The sequence below is a fragment of the Salmo salar genome, chromosome 11 (assembly GCF_965601325.2).
Source record: "Salmo salar chromosome 11, fSalSal1, whole genome shotgun sequence".
Taxonomy (NCBI): domain Eukaryota; kingdom Metazoa; phylum Chordata; class Actinopteri; order Salmoniformes; family Salmonidae; genus Salmo; species Salmo salar.
In genome coordinates, this window is record NC_138301.1 from 1,257,083 (window position 1) to 1,284,754 (window position 27,672).

At 43.1% G+C, this 27,672-nt stretch overlaps 1 protein-coding gene across 1 annotated transcript in view; it reads right to left on the reverse strand.

Moving 5' to 3' along the window:
* The window catches only part of LOC106562017 (ALK tyrosine kinase receptor), a 182,588-nt gene that overhangs the window by 92,967 nt on the left and 61,949 nt on the right, over positions 1–27,672 (reverse strand). The window contains exon 7 of the mRNA XM_045688931.2: positions 16,345–16,479. Within this exon, the coding sequence (XP_045544887.2) occupies positions 16,345–16,479 (135 nt within the window). The remainder of the gene's footprint in view (positions 1–16,344; positions 16,480–27,672) is intronic.

Here is a 27,672-nt window from a genome sequence, read left to right on the forward strand (position 1 = left end):
TTAGGTACTCTGCCACTGTGTACTCTCTGTTTAGGGCCAAATAGCATTCTAGTTTGCTCAGTTTTTTTGTTAATTACTTGTCACATTGGAAATAATTATATTTTTGTTGTCACATGATTTGGTTGGGTCTAATTGGGTTGCTGTCCTGGTGCTCTGTGGGGTCTGTTTGTGTTAGTGAACAGAGCCCCAAGACCAGCTTGCAGACCAACTTGTAGGTGATGGCTTTGTTATGGAAGGTTTGGGAATCGCTTCCTTTTAGGTGGCTGTAGAATTTAATTAGCGGGTATCGGCCTATTTCTGCTCTGCATGCATTATCTGGTGTTTTACGTTGTACACTGAGTATATTTTTGCAGATCAATATGGTGTTTTGTGTATTCTTGGTTGGTGAACAGACCCCCTCTCTCTCTCTCTCTCTCAAGATGTGCTCCCACATGGTCACACACAGGAATGGGAGCGCAAAAGGCCATGGTGTGAGTAACAATGGGGAAATGTTTGTTTGAAAACTTTGAAAGTAAAATTGCTCAGTAAATGTGCTGTATAAACCTGTTCCTTTGGATCATTTGTGTCACGGGTTGATGGTCACTACACTCAATGCTGTTTGTTATGTATTAATCTCATATCGGTTGATAGTGATTGACATCAGACTGGAAGTACACTGATAATTTACCTGTGATTCTGTAACCAATGATGTTGTGACTTCCTCCCACCTGCTTGGGCTGGTGTTAACAGAACATATGTTACTCTCTGATTAATATATAAGTGCATGTTAGACATTTTCTCTGCTTCTGTGCGGGAGGTGTCCCCGTGTTGCAACTTGTATTAAACCAGATTAATTTTGATTGACTTCATCTGCGACTGCTCTTCTCTTTTATTCACCTGAAAATCCCCTTTAGACTCCCACATAAGGATTTCTTTTTGACACCAATGAGTAGTTAGCATATCAGATTAAGTTCTGCATTGCTGATTGTCTCTCCTCCAATTCCTATTGGATTATAATTTATTTTTTGTGGATTTACTTTTTTATAGAAAGAACTAAATGATCTGCATTTAACTGAATTGAACTAACTTAAAACCTCTTATTGGTAGGGGGCAGTATTTTCACTTTTGGATGAAATACGTGCCCATATTAAACTGCCTCCTACTCAAACTCAGAAGCTAGGATATGCATATTATTAGTAGATTTGGATAGAAAACACTCTGACGTTTCTAAAACTGTTTGAATGATGTCTGTGAGTATAACAGAACTCATATGGCAAGCAAAAACCTGACAAAAAATCCTACCAGGAAGTGGAAATCTGATGGGTGGCCTCAATTCAAGTCATTGCCTATCAAACACACAGTGACTCAGTAATCATTTTGCACTTCCTAAGGCTTCCACTAGATGTCAACAGTCTTTAGAAAGTGGTTTGAGGCGTCTACGATGAACAGAGACCGAACAAGAAGGCTGGGAAGTTGATGACCCATCAGTTCATTGGCATGCCTTCACGCGAGAGGTAGCTCTGTTCCAAAAGGTTTTTCAAGACACTGGTTTCGTCCGGTTGGAATATTACTGAATTTTCACGTTCTGAAGGCCCTAAAGATTGATGTTTTACAACGTTTGACATGTTTGAAGGAACGTAAATAGATTTTTTTTTAACTTTTCTTCGTGAAATTTTTGGCGCGTTTCCTACATTTGGAGTAGCTGAACTGAACGCGCGAACATCATGGAGTTATTTGGACATAAATGATGGAGTCTATCGAACAAAACAACATTTGTTGTGGACCTGGGATTCCTGGAAGTGCCTTCTGATGAAGATCATCAAAGGTAAGTGAATATTTCTAATGCTATTTATGATTTTAGATGACTCCAAAATGGCGGCTATCTGTATTGCATAGTGTATTTTTCTGAGCACAGTACTCAGATTATTGCAAAGTGTGCCTTCCCAATAAAGTTATTTTGAAATCTTTCACAGCGTTAGCATAAAGGAGATGTTCAGCTATAATTCTTTGAATGACAGTTTAATATTTTATCAATGTTTATGACGAGTATTTTTGTAAATTGTTGTGCTGATTCACCGAGGGAAAATATTTTCTGAACGTCACGCGCCAATGTAAAATGCTGTTTTTACATATAAATATAAACTTTATCGAACAAAAGATGCATGTATTGTGTAACTGTAACGGATTGGCAGTCGTGGTGAAGGAATGAGGCACAGGAAGCAGCGAGTACAGGGTAGTGGCGTATTTAATGTACACTCACTCATCAAACAAAATATTCCCAAACACAGGGGAGAAAGTACACACGGCGTAAAATAGCACCGACACGAACATGAACCGTCACAATTGAAATAATCCCGCACAACACGGAAGCGGACCAGCTAACATAAATAGCCCCGCTAATTAACCTGTTGGGTCTAGGGGGCAGCATTTGCACGTCTGGATAAAAAAAATGTACCCGATTTAATCTGGTTACTAATCCTACCCAGTAACTAGAATATGCATATACTTATTATATATGGATAGAAAACACTCTAAAGTTTCCAAAACTGTTTGAATGGTGTCTGTGAGTATAACAGAACTCATTTGGCAGGCAAAACCCTGAGACATTTTCTGACAGGAAGTGGATACCTGATGTGTTGTATTGACTTTAAACCTATCCCATTGAAAAACACAGGGGTTTAGGAATATTTTGGCACTTCCTATTGCTTCCACTAGATGTCACCAGCCTTTACAAAGTGTTTTGAGTCTTCTGGAGGGAGATCTGACCGAACAAGAGCCATGGAACGGTGATGTCCCATTAGACACCTGGCGCGCTACTTCATGTTGGGTACCCTCGTTCCAATACGTTATAAAAGAGTATGCATTCGTCCACCTTGAATATTATTCATGTTCTGGTTAAAAAAGGCCCTAATGATTTATGCTATACAACGTTTGACATGTTTGAACGAACGGAAATATATTTTTTCCCCTCGTTCATGACGAGAAGTCCGGCTGGCTTACATCATGTGCTAACGAGACGGAGATTTTTGGACATAAATGATGAGCTTTTTTGAACAAAACTACATTCGTTATGGACCTGTGATACCTGGAAGTGACATCTGATGAAGAGAATCAAAGGTAATGGATTATTTACATAGTATTTTCGATTTTAGATCTCCCCAACATGACGTCTAGTCTGTATCGCAACGCGTATTTTTCTGGGCGCAGTGCTCAGATTATTGCAAAGTGTGATTTCCCAGTAAGGTTATTTTTAAATCTGGCAAGTTGATTGCGTTCAAGAGATGTAAATCTATAATTCTTTAAATGACAATATAATATTTTAACAATGTTTTCTAATTTTAATTATTTAATTTCTGACGCTGACTTGACTGCCGGTTATTGGAGGGAAACGATTTCCTCAACATCAATGCCATAGTAAAACGCTGTTTTTGGATATAAATATGAACTTGATAGAACTAAAAATGCATGCATTGTCTAACATAATGTCCTAGGAGTGTCATCTGATGGAGATTGTAAAAGGTTAGTGCATCATTTTAGCTGGTTTTATGGTTTTGGTGACCCTGTCTTTGACTTGACAAAACATTACACACAACTCTTGTAAATGTACTGTCCTAACATACTCTAAATTTATGCTTTCGCCGTAAAACCTTTTTGAAATCGTAAAACGTGGTTAGATTAAGGAGATGTTTATCTTTCAAATGGTGTAACATAGTTGTATTTTTGAAAAATTTGAATTTTGACATTTATTTGGATTCAAATTTGCCGCTCTTGAAATGCACCTGCTGTTGATGGAGTGCACCACGGGTGGCACGCTAGCGTCCCACCTAGCCCCAAGAGGTTAACCAAACTAAACACAGGTGCACAAAACCAAAAAGGGAAAACCAAAAAGGGAATCAGTGGTAGCTAATAGGCCGGTGACGACGACCGCCGAGCGCCACCCGAGCAGGAGGAGGCGCCACCGTCGGTGGGAATCGTGACAGTACCCCCCTCCTGACGCGCGGCTCCCGCAGCGCGCCGACACCGGCCTCGAGGACGACCCGGAGGGCGAGGCGCAGGGCGATCCGGACGGAGGCGATGGAAATCCTTCAACATGGATGGGTCCAAGACGTCCTCCGCCGGCACCCAGCACCTCTCCTCCGGGCCGTACCCCTCCCAGTCCACGAGGTACTGCAGGCCCCTCGCCCGGCGTCTCGAGTCCAGAATGGCCCGTACGCTGTACGCCGGGGACCCCCCGATGTCCAGAGGGGGTGGAGGGACCTCCAGCACCTCACCTTCCTGCAGGGGACCAGCTACCACCGGCCTGAGGAGAGACACATGAAACGAGGGGTTAATACGGTAATAGGAAGGGAGTTGTAACCGATAACACACCTCGTTTATCCTCCTCAGGACTTTAAAGGGCCCCACACACTGCGGCCCCAGCTTCCGGCAGGGCACGCGGAGGGGCAGGTTCCGGGTCGAGAGCCAGACCCTGTCTCCTGGTGCGAACACGGGCGCCTCACTGCGGTGGCGGTCAGCACTCCTCTTCTGCCGCGCACTGGCCTCCTTTAGGGAGTCCTGGACGGCTCTCCAGGTCTCCTTGGAGTGCTGTACCCAGTCTTCCACCGCAGGAGCCTAGGTCTGACTCCGGTGCCATGGTGCCAGGACCGGCTGGTAACCCAAAACACACTGAAAGGGTGACATGTTAGTAGAGGAGTGGCGAAGTGAGTTCTGGGCTAACTCAGCCCAGGGAATGTACCTCGCCCACTCCCCTGGCCGGTCCTGGCAATACGACCTCAGAAACCTGCCCACCTCCTGGTTCACCCTCTCCGCCTGCCCATTGCTCTCGGGGTGAAAACCGGAGGTCAAACTGACCGAGACCCCCAGCCGCTCCATAAACGCCCTCCAGACCCTGGATGTGAACTGGGAACCTTGATCAGAGACAATGTCCTCCGGCACCCCGTAGTGCCGGAAGACGTGGGTAAATAGGGCCTCCGCAGTCTGCAGGGCCGTAGGGAGACCGGGCAATGGGAGGAGACGGCAGGACTTAGAGAACCGATCCACAACCACCAGAATCGCAGTGTTCCCCTGAGAGGGGGGAAGATCTGTCAATAAATCTATAGACAGGTGCGACCATGGCCGTTGTGGAACGGGGAGGGGCTGTAACTTCCCTCTCGGTAGATGCCTAGGAGCCTTACTCTGAGCGCACAGCGAACAGGAAGAGACATAGGACCTCACGTCCTTAGCCAAGGTGGGCCACCAGTACTTCCCCCTGAGACTCCGCACTGTCCTCGCCACACCAGGATGACCCGCCGTAGGTAGCGTGTGCGCCCATCGAATCAAACGATCACGAACACCGAGCGGCACATACATGCGACCCACGGGAACCTGCGCAGGCGCAGGTTCCAACACTAATGCCCGCTCGATGTCCGCGTCCACCTCCCATACCACCGGTGCCACCAGCCTAAACGCTGGAATGATGGGAGTTGGATCGATGAGCCGGTCCTCCGTGTCATAGAGACGGGACAGCGCGTCGGCTCTAGTGTTAAGGGAACCCGGTCTATAGGAGATAGTGAACCTAAACCGGGCGAAGAACATGGCCCACCTTGCCTGACGCGGATTCAGTCTCCTCGCTGCCTGGATGTACTCCAGGTTTCGGTGGTCGGTCCAGATGAGAAAGGGGTGTTTAGCCCCTTCAAGCCAGTGCCGCCACACCCTCAAAGCTTTTACCACCGCTAGCAACTCCCTGTCCCCCACATCATAGTTACGCTCCGCCGAACTGAGCTTCTTCGAAAAGAAAGCGCAGGGGCGGAGTTTCGATGGCGTACCCGAGGGCTGTGATAGCACGGCACCCACCCCAGCCTCGGATGCGTCCACCTCCACTATGAATGCTAGAGACGGGTCCGGGTGCGCCAACACGGGTGCGTCGGTGAACAGGGTCTTCAACTTCTTGAAGGCTCCCTCCGCCTCCGTCGACCATCGCAAACGCACCGGCCCCCCCTTCAGCAGTGAGGTGATGGGAGCCGCTACCTGGCCAAAACCCCGGATAAACCTCCGGTAGTAATTGGCAAAGCCTAAGAACCGCTGCACCTACTTCACCGTGGTTGGAGTCGGCCAATTACGCACGGCCTTAACGCGGTCACACTCCATCACCACCCCCGTGGTGGAAATGCGATAACCCAGAAAGGAAACGGCTCTTTTGGAAAACACACATTTCTCAGCCTTAATAACCTGTTAGGGCTAGGGGGCAGTATTTGCACGGCTGGATAAAAACAATGTACCCGATTTAATCTGGTTACTAATCCTACCCAGTAACTAGAATATGCATATACTTATTATATATGGATAGAAAACACTCTAAAGTTTCTAAAACTGTTTGAATGGTGTCTGTGAGTATAACAGAACTCATTTGGCAGGCAAAACCCTGAGACATTTTCTGACAGGAAGTGGATACCTGATGTGTTGTATTACCTTTAAACCTATGCCATTGAAAAACACAGGGGCTGAGGAATATTTTGGCACTTCCTATTGCTTCCACTAGATGTCACCAGCCTTTACAAAGTGTTTTGAGTCTTCTGGAGGGAGATCTGACCGAACAAGAGCCATGGAACGATGATGGCCCATTAGACACCTGGCGCGCGAGTTCATGTTGGGTACCCTCGTTCCAATACGTTATAAAAGAGTATGCATTCGTCCACCTTGAATATTATTCATGTTCTGGTTAAAAAAGGCCCTAATGATTTATGCTATACAACGTTTGACATGTTTGAACGAACGTAAATATATTTTTTCCCCTCGTTCATGAAGTGAAGTCCGGCGGGCTTAGATCATGTGCTAACAAGACGGAGATTTTTGGACATAAATGATGAGCTTTTTTGAACAAAACTACATTCGTTATGGACCTGTGATACCTGGAAGTGACATCTGATGAAGAGAATCAATGGTAATGGATTATTTACATAGTATTTTCGATTTTAGATCTCCCCAACATGACGACTAGTCTGTATCGCAACGCGTATTTTTCTGGGCGCAGTGCTCAGATTATTGCAAAGTGTGATTTCCCAGTAAGGTTATTTTTAAATCTGGCAAGTTGATTGCGTTCAAGAGATGTAAATCTATAATTCTTTAAATGACAATATAATATTTTACCAATGTTTTCTAATTTTAATTATTTAATTTGTGATGCTGACTTGACTCCCGGTTATTGGAGGGAAACGATTTCCTCAACATCAATGCCATAGTAAAACGCTGTTTTTGGATATAAATATGAACTTGATAGAACTAAAAATGCATGCATTGTCTAACATAATGTCCTAGGAGTGTCATCTGATGGAGATTGTAAAAGGTTAGTGCATCATTTTAGCTGGTTTTATGGTTTTGGTGACCCTGTCTTTGAATTGACAAAACATTACACACAACTCTTGTAAATGTACTGTCCTAACATACTCTAAATTTATGCTTTCGCCGTAAAACCTTTTTGAAATCGTAAAACGTGGTTAGATTAAGGAGATGTTTATCTTTCAAAGGGTGTAAAATAGTTGTATGTTTGAAAAATGTGAATTTTGACATTTATTTGGATTCAAATTTGCCGCTCTTGAAATGCACCTGCTGTTGATGGAGTGCACCACGGGGGGGACGCCTGCGTCCCACCTAGCCCATAGAGGTTAAATGGGCTACTAACAAGCTTACTACACAACATACACTTAGTATTACTTTCTTAGCTACAATATACATACAGCATCTCCATGGCGTATTCCATCATTTATGCAGCAGCATACAAGACATTTGTGGGCTCATCTTGTTGTGCTGTGCTCACTTGGACAGGATGGCAGCGGTCCTTCGTGGGCAAATATTGTCATCAAACTTTGTAATCAAAGTCGGGCATTCTCTGGATTTACGGTGCTTTCAAGACAACTTGAATCATGATGACGTCAGTGATCTTCAGGTCGTAGATGACTGCTAGCTAAGACTAAGCAGTATGATGTTGACAGTCCAATCAAAGCTACTTTAGATATAATGTGATTTGATGTCATTTTATCTGTAGCCGATGACTTTGAGCCTTCTTGGATGGGCATTCCTAATGTAACGCTATGGCAGCACCCAAGGGGGTAGAGTTTTCGAGCTCTACCCTTAGACTTGGCGGTGACGTAGTGTCCCCATGAGTGATAGAACACTGAGCCAATCATGGAGCAATGTTGCAACAGCTGACAGAGTCCTAGCCTAGCTTATTTAGGTGGTAGTGACTTATGTAGTTACATGTAACAAGGTTACATAATAGGATGCATTGTTACAACAGCTGACAGTCCTAGCCTAGCTTATTTTGGTGGTAGTGACTTATGTAGTTACATGTAACAAGGTTACATAATAGGATGCATTGTTACAACAGCAGATGGAGTCCTAGCCTAGCTTATTTTGGTGGTAATGACTTATGTAGTTACATGCATTGGCGAAAATCTGATATCAACTTTGGAGGGGACAATTACATGACATTTTCTCAAGAGCAATTCCTGAGGGGGACACCAAAAATAGTGCTGTAACACATAGCCTACATTGTAATATGGTAAATGTATATTGAGGAACCAAAGAAATAAGGTGTTTGCCGTACTCCTAACTACCAATACCCAAAACTACACAACTAATCACAACAGCAATACCATTGCCTTAACCTCTATGGGCTAGGTGGGACGCTAGCGTCCCACCCGTGGTGCACTCCATCAACAGCAGGTGCATTTCAAGAGCGGCAAATTTGAATCCAAATAAATGTCAAAATTCAAATTTTTCAAACATACAACTATTTTACACCCTTTGAAAGATAAACATCTCCTTAATCTAAAATCGAAAATACTATGTAAATAATCCATTACCTTTGATTCTCTTCATCAGATGTCACTTCCAGGTATCACAGGTCCATAACGAATGTAGTTTTGATAAAAAAAGCTCATCATTTATGTCCAAAAATCTCCGTCTTGTTAGCACATGATCTAAGCCAGCCGGACTTCTCGTCATGAACGAGGGGAAAAAATATATTTACGTTCGTTCAAACATGTCAAACGTTGTATAGCATAAATCATTAGGGCCTTTTTTACGAGATAAATTGCATAAAAATTGATTTTAAACAGCGGTTGACATGCTTCGAAGTACGGTAATGGAATATTTAGACATTTTTTGTCACGAATTGCGCCATGCGCGCGACCCTGATTTACCATTTCGGATAGTGTCTGCGACGCACGAACAAAACGCCGCTATTCGGATATAACGATGGATTATTTTGGACCAAACCAACATTTGTTATTGAAGTAGCAGTCCTGGGAGTGCATTCTGACGAAGACAACAAAAGGTAATCAAACTTTTATAATAGTAAATCTGATTTTGGTGAAGGCTAAACTTGCCGGGTGTCTAAATAGCTAGCCCGTGATGGCTGGGCTATGTACTTAGAATATTGCAAAATGTGCTTTCACCAAAAAGCTATTTTAAAATCGGACATATCGAGTGCATAGAGGAGTTCTGTATCTATAATTCTTAACGTATAGGTCATGCTCCAGCAGTCTACCAAGCACCTTGCGCACCAGGGACACATGCGCGGAGCGGGTGGCGGAATATATCAGAATGTCATCGATATAGACAATCACGCCCTGCCCGTGCAGGTCCCTGAGAATCTCGTCAACAAAGGATTGAAAGACGGCTGGAGCATTTTTCAACCCATACGGCATGACGAGGTACTCATAATGGCCCGATGTGGTACTAAAGGCGGTTTTCCACTCGTCTCCCTTCTTGATACGCACCAGGTTATACGCGCTCCTGAGATCCAGTTTCGTGAAGAACTTTGCTCCGTGAAATGATTCCACCGCCGTAGCGATGAGAGGTAGTGGGTAACTAAACCCCACCGTGATAGCGTTTAGACCTCTGTAATCAATGCACGGACGCAGACCTCCCTCCTTTTTCTTCACAAAAAAGAAACTCGAGGAGGCGGGTGAGATGGAGGGCCGAATGTACCCCTGTCCCAGGGATTCAGTGACATATGTCTCCATAGCCGCTGTCTCCTCCTGTGACAAGGGGTACACGTGACTCTTGGGAAGCGCAGCGTTAACCTGGAGGTCTATCGCACAATCCCCCTGTCGATGGGGTGGTAATTTAGTCGCCCTCTTTTTACAGAAGGCGATCGCCAAATCGGCGTACTCAGGGGGAATGCGCACGGGGGACACCTGGTCTGGACTCTCCACCGACGTGGCACCTATGGAAACTCCTAGACACCTCCCTGAACACTCCTCTGACCACCCCTGGAGAACCCCCTGTTTCCACGAAATACGGGGATTGTGACCAGCCAGCCAGGGGACCCCCAGCACCACCGGAAACGCAGGCGAATCGAAAAAACGAATGCGTTCCTTATGATTCCCCTGCGTTACCATGTCCAGTGGCACCGTAGACTCCCTGACTAGCCCTGACCCTAATGGTCGGCTATCTAGGGAGTGCACGGGGAAGGGGGAATCTAACGGCACCCGCGGAATGCCCAGCTTAATGGCAAGTCCACGATCCATAAAGTTCCCAGCTGCGCCTGAATCGACTAGCGCCCTATGCTGGGAAGAGGGGAAAAATTTAGAAAACAAAACAGGTAAGAACACGTGACCAACAGGGGGTTCTGGGTGAATCTGGTGCTGACTCACCTGGGGTGACCGAGAAGTGTTCTGCCTGCCCTCTCGACTCCCAGACTGGATCCTCCGGCACCGGTCGGCCGTGTGTCCTCTCCAACCACAGCTGGTGCAGGAGGAGCCAGCTCCTCCGGTGCCCCTTGGCACAGCCCCCCCCACCTCCATAGGGGTAGGGGCGGGGGTGCACGGAGGTGGAATGGGCAGGACCCTCTCCGAACGCCCGCGGGCAGCCAGCAGATTGTCCAAACGAATGGACATGTCGATGAGCTCGTCCAGGGATAGAGTTGTGTCCCGACAGGCCAGCTCCCTGCGGACGTCCGCCCGGAGACTGCATCTATAGTGGTCTGTGAGGGCCCTGTCGTTCCACCCCGCCCCAGCAGCCAAGGTCCTGAACTCCAACGCAAAGTCCTGAGCGCTCCTCGTCTCCTGCCTGAGGTGGAACAGCCGTTCACCCGCCGCTCTTCCTTCCGGAGGGTGGTCGAACACGGCCCGAAAGCGGCGGGTGAACTCTGGATAATGGTCCCTCGCCGAGTCTTGGCCATTCCAGACCGCATTAGCCCACTCCAGAGCTCGGCTCGTCAGGCAGGAAACGAGGGCACTCACGCTCTCCTCTCTTGAGGGAGCAGGTCTGACGGTGGCCAGGTACAGCTCGAGCTGGAGCAGAAATCCCTGGCACCCAGCCGCCGCCCCATCATACTCCCTCGGGAGCGCCAAACGAAGCGCGCCTGAGCCAGACGTAGTGGGAGGAGGAGGTGGCTGTATCGGAGGAGCCGGAGGTGGAGAGAGGAGACCACTTCTCTCCCATCTGTCCATCCTCTCCATCATCTGGTCCATCGCGCTTCCTATGCGGTGGAGGACCGTAGTGTGGTGGAGGACGCGTTCCTCCATCGAGGGGACAGGGGTGGCCGCTGCTCCTGCTGATTCCATGCCTTTTCGTGGTGCGGGATTCTGTAACGGATTGGCAGTCGTGGTGAAGGAATGAGACACAGGAAGCAGCGAGTACAGGGTAGTGGCGTATTTAATGTACACTCACTCATCAAACAAAATATTCCCAAACACAGGGGAGAAAGTACACACGGCGTAAAATAGTGCCGACACGAACATGAACCGTCACAATTGAAATAATCCCGCACAACACGGAAGCGGACCAGCTAACATAAATAGCCCCGCTAATTAACCAAACTAAACACAGGTGCACAAAACCAAAAAGCGAAAACCAAAAAGGGAATCAGTGGTAGCTAATAGGCCGGTGACGACGACCGCCGAGCGCCACCCGAGCAGGAGGAGGCGCCACCGTCGGTGGGAATCGTGACAGTAACATGATGTCCTAGGAGTGTCATCTGATGAAGATCATCAAAGGTTAGCGCTGCATTTAGCTGAGTTTTGGCTTTCTGTGACATATATGCTTGATTGGAAAATGGCTGTGTGGTTATTTCTGTCTATGTACTCTCCTAACATAATCTATTGTTTTGCTTTCGCTGTAAAGCCTTTTTGAAATCGGACAACGTGGTTCGATTCAGGAGAAGTGTATCTATGAAATGGTGTAAAATAGTCCTATGTTTGAGAAAATTGAAATGATTAGATTTGTGGTTTTGAATCTGGCACTGATTTTTCACTGGCTATTGTCAAACTCAATCCCACTAACGGGATCGGGTTGTCGTAAGAAGTTTTTAACAACTGAATCAAATTTTTGTTTTGTGACCTTTGAACTCTGGATTATTCATTGAATTGACTGTTGACTTTTGATTTGCTTTGATTGCTGGGTATAACCAATACAGAAAGCCTTACTGCATACAATTTTGAGTTGATTTATGATTTATGCTGCTGATCTACTGCTGCTATTTCATGACTAATCAAAACTTTAATCTGATGTTCTAATGGTGTTTTGCTTTTTGTTGTGTTTGTGCATATTCATACTGTTTCTATACTACAGAAATGTGAAGGGGTCAAACTTTATGGTACACGGTTCCCAATACTTGTCTTATACAGCAGTATGTTCACGATAGGACTCTTATAAAATTTAATGAGCATGAAATAGTTTGATCTGTCTTTCACCAGAGACAGATGGCTATTTAATGTCTCTGACTCAATATGCACACTGCTATTATGGTCATTGCATTGGAATATAACCCTAAAAGGTTGTTCCACTTTGATTGGCCCATATTGATGCATGAAGGAAGATGAGTATGAGTTGAAATGGAGTCTCTAAGAAGTCCCCAGTCTATTTAATTACAGTATTTTATTTCAACATACTCACACACACACACACAGTATGTTGTATTGTGGTGCTCATTATCAGTCACATGTCTGTCCAGGTGATTAATACCTCTTCCAAACACACGGGATGTGTCCCAAATGGCACCATATTCTCTATATGGAGCCCTATGGGTCCTGGTCTTTAAGTAGTGCACTGTATGGAATAGAGTTCCATTTGGGCCACAGCCATGGAATAACAACAGCTCACAAACAAACGACTCAACACCACCATTTGATTTAACGACTAGTAAACAATTATGTATTCTGCGTGCGGAATGTGGCTAATTAGCGACTAATAACAACTGTAAGAGACAAAAAAAATCTTCCCCCCCGAGGATCTGCATAGTCATTATGGACCGATTTTGTTTAGTGCAGCTGTCAATCACTTGCTGTTCTTCTGACAGGAGCCAATCAGATCGCTTCAGTCGGTCTCCTCTTCCTCTGTCCTTGGTGTTGTAAAATAATAGGCCTACACACTTTCTCTCAAACACGACCACATACAAAACTACTGCACCCACTCACATACACACTCATTTTGAAGTTAGTGACGCGTCCCTTTCCCATCTGGCGGCCAAGTAATCACGGTGAGAAAGTGAAGTGAGCTTATCAACTGAGAGTCTGTGAGAGAACTCTGTTGTTTCCCCCATAGAAAACGATGAGTCAGCAGTGAGAGAGTGGTTGCGTCCGAAATGGCACCCTATTCCCTATATAGTGCACATCTTTTGACCAGAACCATATGTACATTATATAGTGAATAGGGTGCCATTTCAGACACAGACACTGTCTGAGTACACACCTCATTGTAGGGTCGGGTTTCAGAAAAATAAAGGTGCAGAGAGACTTCAGGCAACAGATCAATACATATAGATGGGCGTGAGAAACAATGAGGAGAGAAAAAGAAGGGGATAAAGAGAAAGAGAGAGGTGAGAAAAAGCCGGTTGAGAAAGAGGGAAGGAGCAGGGGAAACGAGAGAAAGAGTGGGAAAAGGAAAGAACCAAAAGAAAGCAGAGTGAGAGACAAAACAGTGGAAATGAGTAAGAAGGGGCTGAAAGCAAGAAAGGTTAGAAAGAGAGTCTGAAAAAGAGAGAGAACAAGATGGGACAGTAAAAAAGGTGAGAGAGCGAGAGATGAGCAGAGAGAGGTGCGAAGAAGAGCAGAGAGAGGTGCGAAGAAGGGCAGAGAGGTGCGAAGAAGGGCAGAGAGAGGTGCGAAGAATGGCAGAGAGAGAGGTGCGAAGAAGAGCAGAGAGAGAGGTGCGAAGAAGAGCACAGAGAGAGAGGTGCGAAGAAAGGCAGAGAGAGGTGCGAAGAAGAGCAGAGAGAGGTATGAAGAAGAGCAGAGAGAGATAAGAAGAAGAGCAGAGAGAGAGGTGCGAAGAAGAGCAGAGAGCAATGAGGAGAGATGGAAAAGACATTGATGTTTCCCAGGGTTAATCATTGAGCATGTTGAGGAAGGAGGAGAGCTGCTTCAGTGACCTAAAACCCTCATCAGGCACTCACACACACTCATCAGGCTTTCAATCGTTTCCCCTACAGGCATCAAGCCCATCAGCACTGGAGGGTTCCGGCCAAAGGGAGATGCAGAACGAATATTAAAGCCCCAATAAAAGTTGCCTATCAGAAGACCAAGCCATAAATGCAAGTCCACTTATTAATCTCCTGGGAGAATACCTATGATAATCCAAGGCCAAGGGACGAAAAGAAGGCTGACCCCAAAATCAGAGAGAGTCCTGCTTTTTTGAACACCCAAGATATTAGATAGCCATTGTAATTTAAACACCATATGTGGAGGACTAGTATACGGTCTTGGTTAAGATCCAGTCAGTTTTGGAAACCTATACCAATATTCCCAGGAGAAAAATCACCATTATCAACAAATGATCAACACTTATCATTGAATAACACATCATCAAAAAACGTAGATGATATTTGAGATTCAATGATTGTGTGATGTTGTGGCTAGGCGAGCTGTGTTTGAAGTCACTCGATATTGCATTATTTAACTGACACAGCTCTTATTTAATAGACGCATTCTGGTCCCTCATATCTTAACCACCAATAAAAAACACTTCACAGTTGGTTACAAAAAGTCTGTTACCAGGTTGATGCATATCAGATCAGGCATGTCAATTAAGTGATAATGCCTGAGTAGCCTGTGTTTGGAGGATATATTGGCAAACCGTGACAATATATCCTCCAAACACCAGCTTCGAGGGCATTATCACTTTTATACAACGGGTTACCAACATATTAAAATAATGATTGACACATTTTCAATAAAAACGTTATTTTGATGAATTTATTCATACTATTTCATCTTTCCACAAGATATAGTCCAGACACAAATCTAGGGTTGCTACCCAAGCCGACCAGTCGTTCAGTCTTTTTGTTCTGTATCTATGGACGCGACCCAGTTGTTCCTTCTAAATGTTCCATTGCCATACTGGCTGGAAACGTTCTTGTCCAGTGCTTGCTAGCTAGCCAACTACGGCTAATTTACTGTCTTGTCAAATAGCCAGAATAACAACGAAGTAGCTGCATTCACATTTTATTGGCAAAAGAATGTTAGCCACAGCCTCATGCTAACACACTCCCTAGTGTGTTAGCATGAGATCGTGGCTAACAAGTCTTGATTGAACTGTGCATTTCACTCTTTGCAATGATACTGAAGGGAATGTCATGAACATCATCTTGTTGCTTGGAGGAGTAAACAAGATGTTGATAAATGCAATTACTCTGAGATTCCCAGAGTATAAGGGCACTGGCATCAGCAGCCAGATAGGTATTTATTTTGTCTGCAGTGGTGCTATTGGCTCGAAGACAAAGCGACAAGACAAAATACATGATTACTTCAATGATTATACTCCTGGAAAGTCAGTGTTGCGTGCCGTGTAAAATGTATCTAAAAGGAGCCAATTCCAGCTCTGCACTATCCACAGTGTTAATTTATGCAGTAGCTCGGTGCTTGGAAGAATCTAAGGTAGAAAATGTCAACTCGGTGAAAGGAGCTACATTGACATTCCATGGAAGCAAATTGGAGCGTTTTGCAGATCAAAACTGTCCGTCCTGCTCCATTTAATCCAAAGTGAGATGTACAGTTACAGACGTGGGGATGAATCCAGTAGGTGGCACACTTACTTTGTTTGAGAAAAAAGCACTGTGCCTTTTCATAGCACGTGTGGAGTGAGTGTGAGTAGAAGTCTTCCTGGGTAAGTGGTTGTGTGTGTGTGTGTGTGTGTGTGTGTGTGTGTGTGTGTGTGTGTGTGTGTGTGTGTGTGTGTGTGTGTGTGTGTGCGCGCTTGTCAGTGAGCAAGCAGGGAGAGGATAAGAGAGAGTGTCTGTGTGTGGGATCAGAGACCATTGTTCTAGCTTGAGATCAGAGACAAAAATGTATCATCTTTCCTCTCAGACTGCCTTTTTTGTATACTACAAATACAGCGCCTATGCCTGAGATACTCACAACTATACTACAACAGGTGGACACTTACAGGCAGTCAGAGTTGGATGTTCTGACAAGGTTCTTGAGTTTCCATTGGACGGGGTGGTTGTTTTGATGTTCTGATTGGTTGGTTTCATTGGCAGTTTAGTGTTGCCGGTTACTGTAGGAGGAAATTCGCCATTGGCTGAGGAGAGAAACAGACAAATAGCAATTTAGTGACATTCTTTGCAAGCCATATCTTTCCACAGCTCTCTAAATGCTAAACAGTTGAAGATAAGCAGGGTTGTGTTCATTAGGGACCAAACAAAATAAAAACTAATTGAGACAGATGGGGACTACCTAGACTACCTCATTTTCATTTTCCGTTGCAAAACATTTTAAACACTTTAAGTTTTTGCCCTAATAAACATGGCCCAGGGTTAAGCTAGGTGAATATTTGGCTGCATAACCCAATGACTGTATATATGAATGGACAAAGCCAATGGTTATGTGACACCATTCATTCCTATGTGAAGACTCAATAGCGCATTGAAGCCAAATTAAGTCGGTTAAGATGGTGTCTCATGGAGACATAACATGCGCAGTTTGAGCTACTCCAGGAAGTGACTTCGCAGGCTAGCTCAGTGCTCTCATTGAGAAACTCAAGTTGAAGGCCGACCTGGGTACTGCAGACTGCCATTAGCAACTAAATGATCCTTATAACTTCTTCTGTGTACGATTTTAAAATAATCGGTTGGAGACATACATCTGGTGTATTAGAAGCAATTATTGGTACCATGATTGTCCTCGTAAAATGTTTTTATACAAAGATTGACCACGAAGATTGTCATTTTTCCATTCACTATAATGGTGGTACTGTTTTCTGCAAACAATGCCTGCAGTACCGCGGTCGGCCGTGAACTTCCGTGGCTTCAATGACACAGGGCAGTTGTTCTCCCCTGGGATATCTGAAGTTATACGCTGTCGGTTTGTCCAGTAGGGGGCACTCTTTCCTCAAGACCGATAGAGATTGATATAGTGGTGGTGGGTAGGGGGTGCTTAAATCCAAATCCTCCCCATCTTCCTCCATCCCTAGGTCACTAAGCTAATTGGATCCGAGGCTTTCATATCACTAGCTCAACCCAATCAAGCCTCTGGAGAGACCAACCACCTCAACCTACCCCTTTTCTCCATCAACTTCAGAAATACATTTCCCAGGTAAACGGAGAGTTTATTAGGTATTGCTCCTTTAGATATTAGGTACTAGACTTTTCAGAGGCTGTAAATTGGGCCTGTCAGGAGGGCTATGCCAATATGGGACTGCATACTGGACTGCATACTGGACACAATGACTATGGTGCAGTGGGGAAGAGGATAATGCTCTTTCCATTAATCAGCTGCCAGGACCAGGGGTAAATTCCAGTCTCTGATTGGCTATTTCTTCTGCTGAGACCAATTACCACCTCTGATCGTAAGGGATTTTACGTTCCTCAATAAATTATACAACAAACCAACCGTTCATAAAAAGGTAACAAAAAAGGCATGATTGTTGAATTAAACTGCTGAAATAGTAATTTACAATTTCATGGTATGGTTATTAGCAATGGAAACCAATGTGGTTAATAGTGTCTAAAACCCTTCTAAAGTCGAAATGTTCCATTTAAAAGTTGGAAGAGTAGTTCTGATGAACTAGCCATTGTCAGTGTCAGTGTGCGAAAAACAGCATCACACCAGAGTCCTTGTCAGATCCATGTGAGATCCATTCAATTGTTAATAGCCAGGTTATATCATACCTGCCTCTGCCACTCACTTGTGAACATACTCTTTGAGCAACTCTGACATTTTGTCTATGAAAGGGACTTGGATCTATCTGTTGGATGTCTGTATTAGAATTTCATGAGCACTCCAAATGTCTTTCTTCACCTTTAATTTCCACTGAAGACACATTTTTTTATATAAAACTTTGTTTTGACCCTGATCAGAAACTGTTTAAGTTAGAAGACCATTATAAGTTGTAAAAGACAACTGATGCACATATCGGCAGAACTCCTGAACAGAAATAACTCGCAATTTACTAACAAATTGCATAGTAAAATGGCAGCACAAAAATTACTTAATTAAATCAAGCAGCATTAGGCGCCAATTGGTTACCAATCGTTTTTTTTTAATTCTGTCGAATAGGTAAAGATAACCTGTTTGGGATAGGGGGCAGTATTTTCACGTCCGGATAAAAAACGTACCCGATTTAATCTGGTTACCACTCCTACCCAGTAACTAGAATATGCATATACTTATTACATATGGATAGAAAACACCCTAAAGTTTCTAAAACTGTTTGAATGGTGTCTGTGAGTATAACAGAACTCATTTGGCAGGCAAAAATCTGAGAAGGTTTCATGCAGGAAGTCGCCTGTCTGACAAGGTGTTGTTGTTCTTGCTTCTGTTTATTGAAGCGTCAGGATCTTAGCTGTAACGTGACATTTCCCACGGCTCCAATAGGCTCCCAGAGCCCGGGAAAAACCTGAACGAAGACGAGGCAGCCTCAGGCTGAAACACATTATCGCCTTTTCCAAGTGGCCCATCAGAGGACAATGGAATTAGGCGCGTGCCCGATTCGACCCAGTGATATATTTTCCTTCGGCTGTTTATCTAATTGCAGATTCCCGGTGGGAATATTATCGCTTTTTTACGAGAAAAATTGCATAAAAATTGATTTTAAACAGCGGTTGACATGCTTCGAAGTACGGTAATGAAATATTTAGAAATCTTTTGTCACGAAATGCGCCGTGCGCACGACCGTTATTTACCATTGGAATAGTGTCTGGGACGCACGAACAAAACGTTGCTGTTGGAACATAACTATGGATTATTTTGGACCAAACCTACATTTGTTATTGACGTAGAAGTCCTGGGAGTGCATTCTGACGAAGAACAGGAAAGGTAAGACCATTTTCTTATAGTAAATCTGATATTGGTGAGTGCTAAACCTGCTGGGTGTCTAAATAGCTAGCCCTGTGATGCCGGGCTATGTACTTAGAATATTGCAAAATGTGCTTTCACCGAAAAGCTATTTTAAAATCGGACATATCGAGTGCATAGAGGAGTGATGTATCTATAATTCTTAAAATAATTGTTCTGCTTTTTGTGAACGTTTATCGTGAGTAATTTAGTAAATTCGCCGGAAGTTTGCGGGGGGTATGCTAGTTCTGAACGTCACATGCTAATGTAAAAAGCTGTTTTTTGATATAAATATGAACTTGATTGAACAAAACATGCATGTATTGTATAACATAATGTCCTAGCTGTGTCATCTGATGAAGATCATCAAAGGTTAGTGCTGCATTTAGCTGTCTTCTGGGTTTTTGTGACATTATATGCTAGCTTGAAAAATGGGTGTCTGATTATTTCTGGCTTGGTACTCTGCTGACATAATCTAATGTTTTGCTTTCGTTGTAAAGCCTTTTTGAAATCGGACAGTGTGGTTAGATTAACGAGAGTCTTGTCTTTAAATAGCTGTAAAATAGTCATATGTTTGAGAAATTGAAGTAATAGGATTTTTAAGGTATTTGAAAATCGCGCCACAGGCTTCAACTGGCTGTTACGTAGGTGGGACGAATTCGTCCCGCCTAGCCCATAGAGGATAAGTACACTAGTAAATATGTAACAGTACTGTAAAAAATAACAAACAAAGTCCTACCAATGGTGTTCAACCAGGTGGCAGGACTCAGAGGTCAATGCTGTGGTCACCACACCACTGGAGAGTAGAGAGTCTATGATATCTTATTGATCTCCATCTCCCACATCCCGCAGCCTTATTTCGCCACCTTCTGCTGCAATCACAAACCTCTGTAACCACTCTATGTGTGGTCACCAGGCCCCTGTCCTTCAAGAGACCAGCCTCCACAGTCATCAATTAACCAGTTGGTTACAGTATATTGCTAAAAGGTGCTTTTCAACCCTTTTTGGTTCTATATAAAGCCTTTTCTTGTAGCAGTGGAGCAACTGCACAGCGGGAATTTTGTTCTATATTAAATGTCTTGCAGAGTGAACAACTAAAACAAATTTATGATATGACAAAAATAAATCACCAATACAAAGCATTTTCTGTTTTGGCACCAGGTCGTCAATTAGTTTTCTTTGAGAATGAAGAAGGAAATAAGGCTAGCCCAGATGGAGGTAGCGACTCGAGAACGGTGTGGTCGCACAAACAAACCACTTACCTTTCCTCCAACATAATGCCACTAATTTAGACAAAACAAACTTGGTCCTTTTATATTACTTACTTAAAACCTGTTATGGCTTGATCCCGTTAGCGGGATCGATATGATGACTGCCAGTGAAAGTGCAGGGCGGCAAATTCAAAGCAACAAAAAATCTCATAATTAAAATTTCTCAAACATACAAGTATTATACACCATTTTAAAGATAAGGTTCTCCTTAATCCAACCACAGTGTCCGATTTCAAAAAGGCTTTATGGCGAAAGCATAAAATTAGATTATGTTAGGACAGCGCCTAAACAAGCAAAACCACACAGCCATTTTCCAAGCAAGGAGAGGCGTCACAAAAAACAGAAATACAGCTAAAATGAATGACTAACCTTTGATGATCTTCATCAGATGACACTCCCAGGACTCAATGTTACAAAATACATATATGTTTTGTTCAATAAAGTTCATATTTATATCCATAAAGCCCATTTTACATTGGCGCGTGATGTTCAGAAAATGTTTTCCCTCCAAATATCCGGTGAATGAGAACATCAATTTACAAAAATACTCATCATAAACGTTGATAATATGTACAACAGTTATTGAAAGAATTATAGGTACACTTCTCCTTAACCTGTTTAGGATAGGGGGCAGTATTGACACGGCTGGATAAAAAACATACCCGATTTAATCTGGTTACCACTCCTACCCAGTAACTAGAATATGCATATACTTATTACATATGGATAGAAAACACCCTAAATTTTCTAAAACTGTTTGAATGGTGTCTGTGAGTATAACAGAACTCAAATGGCAGGTCAAAACCTGAGAGATTCCTTTACAGGAAGTGGCCTGTCTGACCATTTGTTGAACTTGTTTTCCATCTCTATCATTTACTAAGGATCTCTGCTCTAACGTGACACTTCCCACGTCGTCCATAGGCGCTCAGAGCCCGGGAAAAAACAGAATGTCGTCATTCCAGCCCCAGGCTGAAACACATTATCGCCTTTCTCAAGTGGCCGATCAAGGGACACTGGCTTATGCGTGTGACCCCGACCGCCCCCGCCTTTGGGATTTTTTCCTCTGTTTGCCGAAAAGGAGATTCCCTGTCGGAATATTATCGCTTTTCTACGAGAAAAATGTCGTAAAAATTGATTTTAAACAGCGGTTGACATGCTTCGAAGTACGGTAATGGAATACTTAGAATTTTATTGTCACGAATTGCGCCATGCGCGCGACACTTCTTTACTATTTCGGATAGTGTCTGGAACGCACGAACAAAACGCCGCTATTCGGATATAACGATGGATTATTTTGGACCAAACCAACATTTGTTATTGAAGTAGCAGTCCTGGGTGTGTATTCTGACGAAGACAACAAAAGGTAATCAAACTTTTATAATAGTAAATATGATTATGGTGAGTGCTAAACTTGCCGGGTGTCTAAATAGCGAGCCCGTGATGCCTGGGCTATGTACTTAGAATATTGCAAAATGTGCTTTCACCAAAAAGCTATTTTAAAATCGGACATATCGAGTGCATAGAGGAGGTCTGTATCTATAATTCTTAAAATAATTGTTATGCTTTTTGTGAACGTTTATCGTGAGTAATTTAGTAAAATGTTAGCGAATTCCCCGGAAGTTTGCGGGGGGTATGCTAGTTCTGAACGTCACATGCTAATGTAAAAAGCTGGTTTTTGATATAAATATGAACTTGATTGAACAAAACATGCATGTATTGTATAACATAATGTCCTAGGGTTGTCATCTGATGAAGATCATCAAAGGTGAGTGCTGCATTTAGCTGTCTTCTGGGTTTTGGTGACATTATATGCTGGCTTGAAAAATGGGTGTCTGATTATTTCTGGCTTGGTACTCTGCTGACATAATCTAATGTTTTGCTTTCGTTGTAAAGCCTTTTTGAAATCGGACAGTGTGGTTAGATTAACGAGAGTCTTGTCTTTAAATGGCTGTAAAATAGTCATATGTTTGAGAAATTGAAGTAATAGGATTTTTAAGGTTTTGAAAATCGCGCCACAGGATAGCAGTGGCTGTTACGTAGGTGGGACGAATTCGTCCCGCCTAGCCTAGAGAGGTTAATGCAACCGCTGTGTCAGATTTTAAAATAGCTTTACGGCGAAAGCACATTTTTCAATATTCTGAGTACAGAGCTCAGCCATCAAAGCAAGCTATACAGTTACCCGCCAAGTTCTGGAGTCAACTAAACTCAGAATTAGTATTATAAATCTTCACTTACCTTTGCTGATCTTCGTCGGAATGCACTCCCAGGACTCTCACTTCCATAAGAAATGTTATTTTTGTTCAAAAAACTCCATATTTATGTCCAAATACCTCCGTTTTGTTTGTGCGTTCAGATCACTAATCCAAAGGCATAACGCGTGAACGTAAAACCAGAGACAGAAAGTAATAGTTCCTCTACCGTTCGTAGAAACATGTCAAACCATGTTTACAATCAATCCTTAGGATCTTTTTAACATAAAGCTTCGATAATATTCCAACCGAACAATAGCGTATTCATTACAGAGGAAAAAGAAGGAGCCTTCGTGAGTGCGCAGTAAACAACTCACTGGTCCACCGGTTTAGACAGCTCCTATTCTCTGCCCAGCAACAGTAGAAGCATAAAACTAGGTTCTAAAGACTGTTGACATCTAGTGGAAGCCTTAGGAAGTGCAAAATGACCCCACAGACACTGTAGTTTGAATAGGGATTAGATAGAAAAACTACAGTCACTTCCTGGTTGGATTTTTTCTCATATGAGTTCTGCCTGCCATATGAGTTCTGTTATACTCACAGACATCATTCAAACAGTTTTAGAAACTTCAGAGTGTTTTCTATCCAAATCTACTAATAATATGCATATCTTACTTTCTGGGAGTGAGTAGCAGGCAGTTTACTCTGGGCATGTCAGTCATCCAAGCTACTCAATACTGCCACCATCCATGAGAAGTTTTAACACAGAGCTAAAGGACCGCATCATTTAGCTCCAGATACATAATCTATCCATCTCTGGGAAGAGTACAGAGGACTCTGTTTGCGACTAGCTTGTCTGAATATCAAGTCGAGAGCCGACTGCATGTTTCTTAACCTCTATGGGCTAGGTGGGACGCTTGCGTCCCACCTACTCAACAGCCAGTGTAATCCCGTGGCGCGTTATTCAAATTCCTCAAAAATGCAAAAACTTCAATTTTTCTAACATATGACTATTTTACACCATTTTAAAGACAAGACTCTCGTTAATCTAACCACACTGTCCGATTTCAAAAAGGCTTTACAACGAAAGCAAAACATTAGATTATGTCAGCAGAGTACCCAGCCATAAATAATCAGACACCCATTTTTCAAGCTAGCATATAATGTCACATAAATCCAAACCACAGCTAAATGTAGCACTAACCTTTGATGATCTTCATCAGATGACAACCCTAGGACATTATGATATACAATACATGCATGTTTTGTTCAATCAAGTTCATATTTATATAAAAAAAAAGCTTTTTACATTAGCATGTGACTAGCATGTGACTAGCATTCCCACCGAACACTGCCGGTGAATTTACTAAATTACTCACGATAAACGTTCACAAAAAGCACAACAATTATTTTAAGAATTATAGATACAGAACTCCTTTATGCACTCGATATGTCCGATTTTAACCTGTTAGGGCTAGGGGGCAGCATTGACACGGCTGGATAAAAAACATACCCGATTTAATCTGGTTACCACTCCTACTCAGTAACTAGAATATGCATATACTTATTACATATGGATAGAAAACACCCTAAATTTTCTAAAACTGTTTGAATGGTGTCTGTGAGTATAACAGAACTCAAATGGCAGGTCAAAACCTGAGAGATTCCTTTACAGGAAGTGGCCTGTCTGACCATTTCTGGAACTTCTTTGCCATCTCTATCATTTACTAAGGATCTCTGCTCTAACGTGACACTTCCCACGTCGTCCATAGGCTCTCATAGCCCGGGAAAAAACAGAATGTCGTCATTCCAGCCCCAGGCTGAAACACATTATCGCCTTTCTCAAGTGGCCCATCAAGAGACACTAGCTTATGCGCGTGACCCCGACCGCCCCCGCCTTTGGGATTTTTTCCTCTGTTTGCCGAAAAGGAGATTCCCTGTCGGAATTTTACCGCTTTTCTACGAGAAAAATGACGTAAAAATTGATTTTAAACAGCGGTTGACATGCTTCCACGTACGGCAATTGAATACTTTGAATTTTATTGTCAGGAATTGCGCCAAGCGCGCGACACTTCTTTACTATTTCGGATAGTGTCTGGAACGCACGAACAAAACGCCGCTATTCGGATATAACGATGGATTATTTTGGACCAAACCAACATTTGTTATTGAAGTAGACGTCCTGGGTGTGCATTCTGACGAAGACAACAAAAGGTAATGACATTTTTATAATAGTAAATATGATTATGGTGAGTGCTAAACTTGCCGGGTGTCTAAATAGCGAGCCCGTGATGCCTGGGCTATCTACTGAGAATATTGCAAAATGTGCTTTCACCAAAAAGCTATTTTAAAATCGGACATATCGAGTGCATAGAGGAGGTCTGTATCTATAATTCTTAAAATAATTGTTATGCTTTTTGTGAACGTTTATCGTGAGTAATTTAGTAAAATGTTAGCGAATTCCCCGTAAGTTTGCGGGGGGTATGCTAGTTCTGAACGTCACATGCTAATGTAAAAAGCTGGTTTTTGATATAAATATGAACTTGATTGAACAAAACATGCATGTATTGTATAACATAATGTCCTAGGGTTGTCATCTGATGAAGATCATCAAAGGTGAGTGCTGCATTTAGCTGTCTTCTGGGTTTTGGTGACATTATATGCTGGCTTGAAAAATGGGTGTCTGATTATTTCTGGCTTGGTACTCTGCTGACATAATCTAATGTTTTGCTTTCGTTGTAAAGCCTTTTTGAAATCGGACAGTGTGGTTAGATTAACGAGAGTCTTATCTTTAAATGGCTGTAAAATAGTCATATGTTTGAGAAATTGAAGTAATATGATTTTGAAGATTTTGAAAATCGCGCCACAGGATGGCAGTGGCTGTTACGTAGGTGGGACGAATTCGTCCCGCCGGTCCCATAGAGGTTAAAATAGCTTTTCGGTGAAAGCACATTTTGCAATATTCTCAGTAGATAGCCCGGCATCACAGGGCTAGCTATTTAGACACCCAGCAAGTTTAGCACTCACCAAAGTCAGATTTACTATAAGAAAAATGTTATTACCTTTGCTGTCTTCGTCAGAATGCACTCCCAGGACTTCTACTTCAATAACAAATGTTGGTTTGGTTCAAAATAATCCATTGTTATATCCAAATAGCGGTGTTTTGTTCGTGAGTTCAAGACACTATCCTAAAGGGTAAATCAGGGTTACGAGCATGGCGCAATTCGTGCCAAAAAGGAAATCTCCTTTTCGGGAAACAGAGGAAAAAACACAAAGACGGGGGCGGCCAGTGCACGCGCCTAAGCCCACTGTCCCTTGATCGGCCACTTGAGAAAGGCGATAATGTGTTTCAGCCTGGGGCTGGAATGACGACATTCAGGTTTTTCCCGGGCTCTGAGAGCCTATTGGAGCCGTGGGAAGTGTCACGTTACCGCAGAGATCCTAAGTTTTGGAATGAGATGTCAAAGAAAGACAATAAATGGTCAGACAGGCCACTTCCTGTAAAGGAATCTCTCAGGTTTTGACCTGCCATTTATACTCACAGACACCATTCAAACAGTTTTAGAAACTTTGAGTGTTTTCTATCCAAAGCCAATAATTATATGCATATTCTAGTTACTGGGCAGGAGTAGTAACCATATTAAATCGGGTACGTTTTTTATCCAGCCGTGTCAATACTGCCCACTACCCTCAATAGCCCTGACCAAACTCCGATTTACTATTACAAAAGTTTGATTACCTTTGATGTTCTTCGTCAGAATGCACTCCCAGGACTGCTACTTCAATAACAAATGTTGGTTTGGTCCAAAATAATCCATTGTTATATCCAAATAGCGGCGTTTTATTCGTGCGTTCAAGACACTATCCGAAGTGTAAATAAGGGTCACGAGCATGGCGCAATTCGTGACAAAAAAATTCTAAATATTCCATTACCGTACTTCGAAGCATGTCAACCGCTGTTTAACCTCTATGGGACCGGCGGGACGAATTCGTCCCACCTACGTAACATCCACTGCCAGCCTGTGGCGCGATTTTCAAAATCTTCAAAATCCTATTACTTCAATTTCTCAAACATATGACTATTTTACAGCCATTTAAAGATAAGACTCTCGTTAATCTAACCACACTGTCCGATTTCAAAAAGGCTTTACAACGAAAGCAAAACATTAGATTATGTCAGCAGAGTACCAAGCCAGAAATAATCAGACACCCATTTTTCAAGCCAGCATATAATGTCACCAAAACCCAGAAGACAGCTAAATGCAGCACTCACCTTTGATGATCTTCATCAGATGACAACCCTAGGACATTATGTTATACAATACATGCATGTTTTGTTCAATCAAGTTCATATTTATATCAAAAACCAGCTTTTTACATTAGCATGTGACGTTCAGAACTAGCATACCCCCCGCAAACTTACGGGGAATTCGCTAACATTTTACTAAATTACTCACGATAAACGTTCACAAAAAGCATAACAATTATTTTAAGAATTATAGATACAGACCTCCTCTATGCACTCGATATGTCCGATTTTAAAATAGCTTTTTGGTGAAAGCACATTTTGCAATATTCTAAGTATATAGCCCAGGCATCACGGGCTCGCTATTTAGACACCCGGCAAGTTTAGCACTCACCATAATCATATTTACTATTATAAAAATGTCATTACCTTTTGTTGTCTTCGTCAGAATGCACACCCAGGACGTCTACTTCAATAACAAATGTTGGTTTGGTCCAAAATAATCCATCGTTATATCCGAATAGCGGCGTTTTGTTCGTGCGTTCCAGACACTATCCGAAATAGTAAAGAAGTGTCGCGCGCTTGGCGCAATTCCTGACAATAAAATTCAAAGTATTCAATTGCCGTACGTCGAAGCATGTCAACCGCTGTTTAAAATCAATTTTTACGTCATTTTTCTCGTAGAAAAGCGATAAAATTCCGACAGGGAATCTCCTTTTCGGCAAACAGAGAAA